This window comes from Anguilla anguilla, chromosome 12, assembly GCF_013347855.1.
Source record: "Anguilla anguilla isolate fAngAng1 chromosome 12, fAngAng1.pri, whole genome shotgun sequence".
NCBI classification, from domain to species: Eukaryota; Metazoa; Chordata; class Actinopteri; order Anguilliformes; family Anguillidae; genus Anguilla; species Anguilla anguilla.
The window spans coordinates 36970680-36983225 of NC_049212.1; the positions used below are offsets into that span (position 1 = coordinate 36970680).

Genomic DNA, 12546 nt, shown 5'->3' on the forward strand with positions numbered 1-12546 from the left:
TTGCCAAATTCAGCTATCTGTAGCAAAAATGTTATGACAGCTGTAATGACAGGGAATTCATGACACTGTCATAGCCATAAGGAAGAGAAGAATTATTTTTTTAAAAAGACATTGACAGCTTATGACAAAGAACATAACAATGTTATGTTCCATTAAGTGTTTTTATCATTATAAAAATCACTTTGCATAATGGCCATTACCCCTGATTTTGGATACTTGGTTTGGGAATGCTTGAGAAATTCTCTGGTCATTAATTTTTTTTATTTAAAAAAAAAAAAAAAACATTTAAAAAAAGAGAACTTTACAGACACTGCTGTTTACAATGCAGGGTGAACAACTATGAGGATCCTCTTTGATCTCTTCCCTTTTCTTCTGCTTTCCACCAATTCTGCTGTGCTCCACTTGATGGCTCTCTAGACTATTACAGCCCAAAGGGTAGAAACTCCAGGTTCAGAATGTAAAAGTCCTCCCCGGTATTTTGCTCCAGTTGGTGGGATTTGCCAATTAGCGCAATTCTTCAGCCAGGAGGTAGAACTAATTAGTGCAGTCAGCTGGCTGAGTTCATGGGTGGAAGAAACACGTGGGAGGACTTTTACTTTCTGACCCCTGAACCTATGAGCTGAGGAAAAACTATTAATTGCAGAATCACAGCTACAAATACAGTGACTGTTCTTCTATGCATTGATACACAGCTGCCGTATAAGATTTGGAAGAAAACTGAAATGTGTGTTGTGTGTGTGTGTGTGTGGGCATGTATTACTATCTTTGTGAGAACCAAATGTCCCCACAAGGATAGAAATATGAGGAAAATTACTCAAGGTGGGGACCTTTTCCTGGTTCCCACAAGATCAAGAGGCTGTTTTAGGGTTAGAGTTAGGGTTACAATTAGGCTAAAGTTAGGGTTAAGGTTAGGCATGTAGTGGTTGGGGTTAGGGTTAAGGTTAGGCATGTAGTGGTTGGGGTTAGGGTTAGGGTTAGAGGTTACAGAATGAATGTAAGTCAATGGGAAGTCCTCACAAGTATAGCAATACAAGTGTGTGTGTGTGTGTGCGCACGCGCGTGTGTGTGTTTGCACCTTACGTGTGTGTATGTCTGTGTGTTCTCAAAGAAATTGGAAAATCTCACTATTGTAGCAAGATTTCTGCCAAGTGCAAATAGCTTACAATTAACTAAACACATTGCAAAGCCTAATAATATCAATCAACTTGTTGACATTTAAAATCCAATTTGCCTTCATTGAAATGTAGGCATCACACAACATTATTATTATTATTATTATTATTATTATTATTATTATTATTATTATTATTGTTGTTGTTGTTGTTGTTTTTATTGTTGTTGTTATTGTTAATAATAATAATAATAATAATAATAATAATAATAATAATAATAATGTATTGTGTTGCTGTTGTTATCTTTGTGATTTATTAATATTAATACTATTTATATTTTTATTAGCACTTAAACCTATATTTTAATTCAAAATCTTTGAATTTAAAAATTTTTTTATTTAGCGTGTGCCTTTACTTATCATTACTGACAGTGACCAGGTCCTCATATTTGTATTGTACTTGGTAAGGACAGTGAGGTAGTTAATTTCATTGTGTGCTACCTGCATCCAGCATTGACCCAATATTCATGTTGGCTATATCATTAATCATGTTAGCATCAGCCCGCTGGGAGGCTCCTCTGGGCATCGCACAGTTGTACGATTGCATCACCTTTGCCTGGAAACTGTTATTAATGGGCCCCAATGCGGGTTGTTTTAAGGATGTCTGATCAACTGATGTGTCAAACTCTGCCCTAGTGAGACTGCGGAAACCACCAAGCAATTAATATTAGTTATTAGCTGTTTTTTTTTTCCCCACCTTCGCTAACGAAGCACATCGCTAATAATGCCTCATGGTATTACCTTTCAGTGTTGCATCATTGTCTTGGGGGTTTAATCTTTTCATCTGTTGTTCTCAGTACCTACAAAGAGGTCCCTTCACGCTTTTTGCCATCAACTGTATTGTCAGAGATTTTATTTACTGCTTTGTCTAAATGTTGAATATCAAGCATGCTTCAAGGATGTTTTGTGCTCTTTCTGGTGAAAATAAACTAGACAGATTAAATTGTGAAAGCATTATAACAAAATCAAAGACAAAGCAATACATTTTATTAATTTGAGATCAGTGCATCTTCATGTTACCCTAATAAAAGTATAATTATTTTGTTTTATTTGCTTTGAAATGTGCTGCTACTGCTTTCTGTCATTAGAAACTCATCTTCCTCTGCATTGTGTTCTAGTGTCTGTTTAGGGCTGGCAGTCCTGGGCATCATTGCAGATGTGTATATGGTGTCAGTGTCCGATATTTTCTTACTAAAAACACAATGTAGTCTGGATGAGATTAGGTGAACAAAATACAGAAGCTATACAGTAGTACAGCAGACTTAACTGTTCATGCACTTTTCAAAAAGAAAATGAAAAACCCTGACAGTGTATTGCAGGGATATTAAAACCTGGCCATCAAGCCCTTCAAGATTGTGTTCTTGCCTACCTGAAAGTTAATTTATCGATCCGTGCCTCTGATTGGTCAGAGATTAGACTCACCTGGATTAAATCAGTCTTGATTGGAACGGCAAGAAAAGAAAACCAGCAGTACTACTGACCTAATGGGTGCCAGATTGGAGGTGTCCCTGGTGTATGGTGCAGTGTCATTGATGTATTTTTATTTTCTTTAATTGACCGGGAAACGTCCTCAGACAGGCCGAATATTAATTAGACACGGACTCGGCCGAGCTGTGTAACGGCTGCAGTCTGTGGAGCCGCAGAACGGGGGGGCAGGCGGCTTGCCAGTGGCCACAGCGGACCTCTCCTAATTGTTTTGTGTCCTGGTCACTGGCGGTGGATGGAGGCCTTGACTCAGGGGGGGTTCCTGGCTGTAATTGATCCAGCTTTGGGCCCTGCGGAGCTGCCACACCCCCGCCCCTTGACTGTGCACTCGCTGCTGGTCTCCATGACCCCCTGTTAAGGCCCTTATGTTTAGGAACCACAGCTCTCAGGGGCTCCTGAATTAAAGGTTTTAAAGCATTTTCTTTAAATTAACGTCCATGTTAAGCCTAAAATGAAACGGAATAATGCAAATGCGAGTATCAATGAAAAACTTTAAAGGTTAGAATGGCCCACTAATGACTACTCTGGACATAATAGCAGGTGATGTCCAAGTTTTGTCTCATTAATTACAATCCAATGTATAATCCAATTAATTTTGTGGATTATCATCCACCAAGTAGGTAATATTTATGTATTTGCTTATTTATGTATTTATTTATTTGGTTGGTTGGTTGATGGCCCTGTAAGTTGTGTATCTGTGTGTACTATCAAACATTTGTTGTTTTTACCTTTTAAAAAAATCTGAATTCATTTTCTTTCATCCTGTGTGGAAAGCCTGCTTGCACTTGTAGGCCTGTCCTATTGCTGTAATGTGATGGTCACTTTATCTGCTGCCAATTATGCAGGCATACTTGACTGGCCAAATCAGCTTTTTTTAAAAGCAAAAGTCACAGAGAAAACATTTTACAGGCCTAAACCAAGATACTGTTGCTTCGATCGCTTACAATACATTTACATTTACAATTCACTCCAAATACGCATCTTGAGATCCAAGCGAAATATCGAGAAGTTAAGGCCTTGAAATCATATGTAGCCGTGGTGTGTTTGACATAAGCTTTCCAAAGCTGCGGCCACCAGTGAGGCTTTACACTCTCCAGCTCAAGAGTGTCTTTGCAGTCATATTTTGGCAAGAGTGTCTTTGCAGTCATATTTTGGTACTGACATGTTTGTTCATATTCACATTATTTTATTTAGCTACAGTTTTACCGTTGCTCCCCGGGTATGTTATCCTGAGCTGAGCAGTTGTTTGTCCTGTCCCCTCTGTATGTGTACATAAATGATCTAATAATGTAATTATGTTTAGAATGAATATTAATCTCATTATTGCATTCCACTCTCATGTATCAACAGGAAGAGGAGTTAATTGGACGCCAGTAATTTATGATTAATCCCTCGGTAGTTCCTGTTTAGTGTTCTGCAGTGACTGGGTGGTCAGTAACTAAGCGGATTCCCCCCTATTGTGGCAACAACGGCAAACACAAAAACACCTACAACCTCTGGAGTTTAAATATGGCCACTTTCCTTGATTTCTCTGTGGACTTTGATGTTATTTGATGTTATTTGGGATTGGTATATAGTAAATTAAGTATAAAGTACTAGATTATTAAAAGGGCACATGAATTAAAGAGTGTGCATGGATTAAATAATGGCTTAGAGAATTGTTTTCCTCTAACAACAACAACAACAACAAGGACGATTGAAGCATGAATAGATTTTTAAAGATGAGTGACTGATTGCTGACTGTTGATGAATACATTCAACGAGATTTAGAAACTCCACTCAGAAATGCTGCATCATCATTTGATGATGATGATAATAATAATAATAATAATAATAATAATAATAATAATTATTATTATTATTATTATTATTATTATTATTATTATTATTATTATTATTATTATTATTATAATACAATGTAGGATTTCTCAGGAAAGGTACCCTGGGTTACTGCAACATCAGCACCCCCTAGCTACTGGTCTAGCACCTGCAAGTCTGTCAAGACTGATTTTAAGCTATGATGAATGGCGTGGCTTGAAGCGTTGAGTGTTGGCAGTCACTGCGTAAGAGAGGGCAGAATACGCTTGAGCAGCACTGCTATTGCCTGAGAGCAGTTAGCGCAGCGCTAATGCAATGATGCAGTACAATCAGCACTTAAAACGAAAAGGGTAAAATAATATGCACACATACACGCATGCACACTCACACACACACATGGATGTGCTTGTGCACATGCACACACAAACACACAGACACTCATGCACGTACACAAACACACATGCACGCACACACGCACACACACACACACACACACACACACACTAGAATGTATTTTGAATGTGAATTTCGGCCGGGCTGCTGGATGGTTAATTCGGTTGAGGCACTGTGTTTCAGTTAATGCATGGATGGGCCTCACAGCCTTGGATCGAACCCAGACCATACTGATGCCAACTGTGACCGGTAGCTCTACAGGGTCTACATTCTCCTGAATTGGCGGGGGGGGGGGTGCTGGAGCCTATCCCAGCATGCATTGGGTGAGAGGCAGGAACAGGGGCAAAATCATATTTTATTATTCCTGGGCCCATACAATAATATTTATCACAAATTGACAGATCACCCCCCCACCCCCCTTGCTCCAGGGCCTGGACAACATGCCAAGTCAGCCCCCCTTGATGGCAACTCTCTCTTTTCTAAACACATAATGTGTCTGAGAAGACAATGACTAGTAAGCATCCAATATTTAAAAAGCATTGCATGCATAAGCTGTAGACGTTATTGATGTGAGTATTTGTGTTTTTTTCCAATATGAATGGATAACAAATCACATCAAGAATCATAGAACTGAGTACACTTATCTCCGTAAGTCTCATCACAGAAAATGGCAAGGCTGTATAAATGCCATTTTAAATTGTAATTCAAAAATACATGTAATCATATAATTTTTTATATCAGAGACAGCACATCAGGTGAGAAAGCAGTATAGTATAATGGGTAAGGAGTTGGTCTTGTAACCTAAATGTCACAGGTTCAATTCTTAGGTAGGACACTGTCGTCGTACCCTTGAGCAAGGTACTTAACCTGCACTGCTTCAGTATATATTCAGCTGTATAAATGGATGCAATGTTAATACAATGTAAAAAAAATAAATAAATAAATAAAGTTGTGTAAATTGGATGAGAGCATCTCCTAAAAGCCTGTAAAGTAAAGTTTAAAAAAGTGAAGCATTGTCTTCACTGGCCAGTAGCACCTCTGTTCCCTTGTACTCCTCCTTTCAGTCAAAGTCCTGGAGGGGCTGGAAGATAAGACACAGAAACAACCTGTGCGCAAAGACCACTTTATTGAAAAAGAATGAGAGGGGGAAAGACAGGATTTAAAAAATTTTTAAAAGCCATTGCCATAAAACTGCAAGAACAATTCCATTAGTGCAATAAAATGAAGCAGCAATCAGGGGTAATATATTAAAATATGTAATAACATGCATAGGTGTGTGTGTGTGTGTGTGTGTGACTGAGGAAGATGGTTGGCAACTTCGTTCTCTTCCTTGCCTGTGCCTGTGTGTGAAGGATTGTGTGGAATATCTTGTTCGTTGACACCATATCACACCGCATGCCAACACCTCATAACACACCCACAGGCATCAAAACTAGACGGGAGAGTTTATTTGCATATTCAAGTTAAAGCTTAAAACACTGCACGCGCTTCTCCAGATTAATTGTGGGAGCAATAGTGAAGGGTTAATGTGTGCAGACATGAGATGATTAATACAAAGTGGTGAATAAACATTACAATAAAATAGAACGTTTAGTCAGAATTAGGATGCAGGGGGAGACAGAACTTGGCAATGATACTGACATGGAAATGACATTTTCATCATCATTACTATGTAAATAAGGCAAAAAGCAAACATGCTTATTTTCAAGTAAGCTTTATTTTTAATTCATTTCTTCTTTATCATATCTTAAATATCTTTTATCTTCTCTTTGATTTATCATTTGACAATATTTGTTTACATTTTGAAAGGAATACACAAATGTATCATGTACACTAAAACTTCATATAGGGGCAAGTTATAACATATAATAACTTCAAGTTCACTGATTTGGAACAACTTTTCTCTTAAAAAGTTTGATGATGTTGACGCGTATGTCCCTCATTACCAAGCCATATATGATCGGGTTGATAATAGGCGGTAGAATTATGGACAGGATCGAGCAAAACTTCTTCATATTCTCACTTATCTCCGGAACGCGATAGGACATAATTATAATGATGGAAGTGATTTCAAATATGACGTAAGCAACCAGGTGAGGCGCGCACGTTTGGATGACTTTTCTCTTGTTGGTCTCTTTCCTAACGACCAAGCACGCCACCAGGATTTTTATGTAGGAGAAGGCGATGACCAGGAAAGATCCAGTGCTCAACGACCACGTCATAACCAGCCCGTAGATGTCGTTGTAAGGGGTAGGGTGGCACGCCAGCCGCAGTATCGACCTGTTGCTACAGTAAACGTGCACTATCAGCGTTCCGCACAGCGGGGTCGTCACGTTCATCACGAACAAGATCAGCACCAAGCTGAATGCGATGAGCCAGGCAGTCAGGCAAAGCCCGACCAGTTTCCCCTTGGTCATGATGGTGTGGTACCTGAGCGGCTCGCAGATGGCGACGTACCTGTCGTACGCCATGACGGACAGTATGGTCTGCGTGGCGGAGCCGTACGTGTGCATGCTGAACGCCTGGAAGATGGCGGCCGCGTACGTGATGGTCCGCTCTTCGGACAGGAAGTCGGACATCAGCCTCGTCAGCATGGCGGTGCCCCCCAGCAGGTCGCAGGCGACGAGGTTGCAGATCATGACGTACATGGGCTTGTGCAGCGACTTCTCGACGAATATCGCGACGCAGACGACGCCGTTCCCCGTCAGCGTGGCCAGGTACCCGAGCAAGGACAGCGCGAAGAGGAGATGGGCCGTTTCCTTGGGAACGATGAACCCTTCCAACTGGAAAATTATGGGCTGCTTCAAAGGCACGTAAGACTTGTTTTCCATGTCAACCACTTGCGTCTTGGTCAGGACCCTGAAAGCAAAATAAAAAAAATACACAGTGTCTTAGAATTAGTCAACATTTAAGTCTTTAACTCTTTATCTTAATGAAAATGAACATTCATTTCATTTTCTTCATAAACAGTTATTGGCATCCAAAGCAGTGTTCTGACGTTGGTGTTCTGAAATCTGGTTACTTATAAGTGCAATGCACTATATTACTTCTGCAGATGCCTGTTTCCCTTTCATAGCAACGTGAGTGCAGTAGCCATCAGCATGTCAGTCTGCTCCTTTTCAGTTCAGTCAAGTCATGTCAAGTCAAATCTGTTTCAGTCATGAATCGAAAAGTGCCCTTGACTTTCTAGTTTTTTTTTTTCAATTGACCTCAACCCTGGTAATCATTTTACTTAAACTCCTAAATATACTTTATTATTATTATTATTATTATTATTATTATTATTATTAAGTATTATTTTTTTATTGTTGTTGTTAAACAAAAGCAAATAGTGAATTACATATTAGATTTTACAGTGAATGTAAGTAAGCAACCAATGCAGCTAGTTAACAGTTAACAGTTAGCACAGATTTCACCCAAAGGTTAAAGTAAAGATAGGGTCTTACCTGTCAGGACAGAGTGTGAGAGTGATGGCTCCAAGATGCACTTTCAGACTTTATAGTACACCTCCTCTCATCACACACCTTTACCTGGGATTTATCCTACAGGGCCTGCTCAAGTTGTGACATTACATGACGTAATGCAGAAGGGAAGAGGTGAGCTGTCGAGGGAAACTCTCGGTTGACACAAGCAAACCTCAATTTCAATGTCATTTGTAGAAATGCCACCAGGGCATGAGTCATGAGCGAAATAATGCATTTTGCACTTCATATATAAATCATTATTAACATTGTTAACAGCAGTCCTGGTTCTGGCCCACTTTGACTGGGGGGGAGGAGTGGGGGGGGTGGGGGGTTGGCAATGAGATACTTTGTTGGGGCAAACAAATGTTGACGTGCAATATTCCCATAAAAAGTGCTGTCTTCTTGGTTCTTTCTTCTGTTCTTGCCCTTGTCTATTGTGCAACCTGGCTGCCGTGGTAAGCTTTGGCTATATCAATCTGGACATGAAATAAAAAATTTAATTATGACGAATACTGATTTCAGCAGAAACACTTAAAAACGCAATGAGAGGACGTTACGCCGCTTCTGTTGACTTCCATTCTACAAGCCTGGCGCCTCAATGGCAAAGGCCCAGATGAATGTATCATGCCATAATACGGTGCAAAAACAAACATGCAACCATCCATATTATGATTTAGGCTGCACTCACTCACTCACTCACTCACTCATGGACAACCTTTGAGGGACGTTTGGTGGGATGCATGCACGCAGGTGGTGCTTCGCTTAGTAGGATGCATGCTCAGGTGGTACGGCACGACATTTTTAAGCACAGCTTTATCGCCTAACGTTACTTTAGCTAACCCTAACATGTTCGCGTTTCGCCTACTTTGTCTCCCTCCTCTGTGTACCAGTTGTGGGCTGAGTAAAAAATTAATCTCTGGCGGTAACCTACAGTACTGTACAGTACTATGCAGTGAAGAGTAATTTACTCCCTCTTACCTGTAGTATACACTGTCTGGCCAAAACAAAAAGTCGCCGTTTAGATTTTTTTGAACAGTGCCCACTGTACAAGCCTCTGGAGGCAGTGTTATGATCTGGGGTTGTTTCAATTGGTCAGGTCTAGGCTCAGCAACATTATGCGGCAATAAAATGAAGTCAGCTAGGTACCTGAATGTACTGAATGGCCAGATTATCCCATCAATGGATTTTTTTTTTCTCTGATGGCACGGGCATATTCCAGGATGACAATGCCAAGATTCATGGGGCTCAAATTGTGGAAGAGTGGTTCTGGGAGCATGAGAAATCATTTTCACGCATAAATTGGCCACCACAGAGTCCTGACCTTAACCCCATTGAAAGTCTTTGGGATGTGCTGGAGAAGACTTTACGGAGTGGTTCGACTCTCCCGTCGTCAATACAAGATAATGCAATTCTGGACGGAAATAAATGTTGTGACGTTGCATAAGGTTGTCGAAACAATGCCACGAAGAATGCGTGCCCTAATCAAAGCTAAAGGCGGTCCAACGAAATATGAGAGTGTGCGACTTTTTTTTTTTTGGCCAGGCAGTGTATTATCAAATCTTACACTCCAGCCAGACCTTTGTGATCCATCGTTTTGAAAGGGAAAGAGACAAAGGCTGAGAGCAGTGTAGTATAATGGGTAAGGAATTAAGCTTATAATCTAAAGGTCATAGGATCAATTCCTGGGTTGGACACTGCTGTTGTACCCTTGAGCAAGGTAGTTAACCTGCATTGCTTCGGTATATACCCAGCTGTATAAATGGATGCAATGTTAATACTGTGTGAAAAGTTGTGCAAGTCGCTCTGGATAAGAGCGTCCGCTAAATGCCCGTAATGTAAGAACTGTCTTGTCACTGAGAAGCGTGGCCCTGCCAATCAACTTGACCTAGGAGAGTATGCTGCTTGGCAACGCACGTGTAGGAAATCCAGGAAGTGCAAATCCACATGGTGTCAGGTCCTACCTCATTATCGACTCGATGTCCAGGATCATTGTCATTGGTCGTGACAAGAAAATATAAGCGGTAACTGACAGAAATACAGACGGTTAACTCTTAGCAGGATTCTCATCACCAGAGAAGGTAAGCTCATGTTTGTTATTTTGTGGTTTTGATGACCGCATTAGACATGGCAGGAATGTTTCAGAACTTCAGAACAATGTGTCTTTTAAAGCATCAGTGCCCTGTTAAAGAGAGCTTCAGAGTAACTATTACCATATATATTGCCCAGAAAAAAAGCACAAAATACGGCAATACTTACAAATGGATTGTAGTATTATGAATAACACCTGATTTATTAAGATATTACCAATTGAAGAAATGTACAGATTATGGCTTGTTCACAGTCATCCAATAACAAATGCATCAGGTAGACTTTAAAACAATGCGCAATATGTCATTAGCTTGTACAATTTATATTATAACTTATAACGATTGGTTTTTAATTATTTTTGCAGCTTTGCTATTAGTTTAAAAGATGGATAACGCATCGATCAACAGCCAAATCCTGCGAATCGAGGGGTTTGAAATCTCCGCACAATTTGTGTACCCTTTATTTTTCCTGATGCTGTTTGCCTACCTCGCCCTTGTAGTCTCCAACATTGGAGTCCTTGTTCTCATAATCACAGAGAGGGGCTTGCACCAGCCCATGTACCTGCTGTTCTGCAACCTGTCCGTGAACGATCTGATCGGAAACACGGTCCTGATGCCTCGTCTGATGTCGGACGTGGTCTCGCCCGAGCGCTACATCTCGTACAGTCAGTGCGTCCTGCAGGCGTTCTGCAGCCACACGTTCGGGTCCGCCTCCCACTTGATCCTCATCATCATGGCCCTGGACAGGTACGTGGCCATCTGCCACCCTTTGAGGTACCCCTCCCTAATGACCACCAGGACCGTGGTGAAGCTCTCCGCCACCGCCTGGGGCGCCTCGCTCTTCCTGGTGTCCGTCTTGCTGGGCCTCACCATCCGGCTGTCCCGCTGCAGGTCCACCATTTTGAACGCCTACTGCGACAACGCGTCCCTGTTCAAGCTGTCCTGCGAGGACGTGACGGTCAACAACATCTACGGGCTGTTCTTCACCGTGGTGCTGTTCGCGTCCTCCATGGGCAGCATCGCAGTCACCTATTTCAGGATCGCCGTCATCTGCTGGACCAGGAAGAGCAAGGAGCTGAACAGCAAGGCCGCGCAGACCTGCGCCAGCCACCTGGTGCTGTACCTCATCATGCTGTGGACGGGCTTTTTGACCATCATCCTGCACCGCTTTCCCAACTACCCCGACCTGAGGAAACTGGCGTACATTTTGTTTCACGTCGTTCCCGCCAACTTGAACCCCATCATCTACGGGCTCCAGACTAAGACCCTCAGAAAGAAAATTGTGCAGATTTTCAAGACCAAAGTGACCCAGTCTTAATCGACCTTAATAAAAATTTGTTCGAAAAAAGTAATGAAGGTGCGACATTGGGACGGGATGCATTAAGTAATTGTTTTTGAATATCCCGTATTTATGAATGCATTATTTTTAGAGGTTAACTAAAATGTGCTGTGTAACCAGAGAGCACAGTTTATTTTAATGTGAGGATTCAACTTTATTTATTTATTTTTTTAAATACATATTGGATAATGAAAAAGGCCCATTTGTGTTCTTTTGTAGCATAAAATATTTCAGCCATGCTTCTGTTATAAACTACAAATAGCCCATAGTATTTGAATAAACTTTATTAGATATTTTTAACATATGATTGTTTTTAGGAATTTCCAATTTCCCATCTTCACCACAAAGATCATGTTTTGTTGCATTTATTTTATTTTTATTTTTAAAATTTATTATTGTTACCTGTATGTTGATAGACTAGTAGGACCGGCAAAGTTCTATGATTACATATTACTCTGGGGGATAAGATGTGTAGTTAATATAGTAATTACCTGCAATGTAATGTCAGCACGGACAATATACAGTGTCCTGCAAAAGTATTCAGACGCTTGGACAGTTTTCATATTTTGCAAAATGATTACAAATGATGTATTGATAATTTTATGGTAATTTCTGCTTTTTCTTCTCGCTCCAGCTCTCTTAAACCGCTTGGACATGCAGTCTCCAAGTTACGCCGCAGAATATTTTTGAGGTGGAGGTCAGGACCTTACCTGGCCAGGTGATATTCACCTTTCACTCTTGAGCCACTCCAATGTCTTGGCCTTGTGGCTTTGGATCGTTGTCCTGCTG

The 12546-nt window shown here is 40.8% G+C and overlaps 2 protein-coding genes across 2 annotated transcripts; one reads left to right on the plus strand and one right to left on the minus strand.

Moving 5' to 3' along the window:
• Window positions 1-5983: 5983 nt before the first annotated feature.
• LOC118209161 (olfactory receptor 10A6-like) lies at window positions 5984-10327 on the minus strand. Its single transcript, XM_035384322.1, has 2 exons — window positions 10293-10327; window positions 5984-7726 (listed from the first exon to the last, which is right to left on the minus strand). The coding sequence occupies exons 1-2, from the start codon at window positions 10325-10327 to the stop codon at window positions 6748-6750; spliced, it is 1014 nt and encodes a 337-aa protein (XP_035240213.1). The 3' UTR covers window positions 5984-6747.
• A 68-nt stretch (window positions 10328-10395) lies between these two features.
• LOC118210076 (olfactory receptor 52E4-like) lies at window positions 10396-12007 on the plus strand. Its single transcript, XM_035385928.1, has 2 exons — window positions 10396-10409; window positions 10784-12007. Exon 2 carries the CDS (start codon window positions 10804-10806, stop codon window positions 11734-11736), a length of 933 nt encoding a protein of 310 aa, XP_035241819.1. The 5' UTR covers window positions 10396-10409; window positions 10784-10803; the 3' UTR covers window positions 11737-12007.
• Window positions 12008-12546: the final 539 nt, after the last annotated feature.

Coding starts and splice junctions, on each gene's coding strand:
- LOC118209161 (XM_035384322.1), bottom strand. CDS start 10,327: ATGACAATGATCCTGGACATCGAGTCGATAATGAG. Junction 7,727..10,292: donor GACATCGAGTCGATAATGAG/GTAGGACCTGAC, acceptor TTTTGCTTTCAG/GGTCCTGACCAAGACGCAAG.
- LOC118210076 (XM_035385928.1), top strand. CDS start 10,804: ATGGATAACGCATCGATCAACAGCCAAATCCTGCGAATCGAGGGGTTT.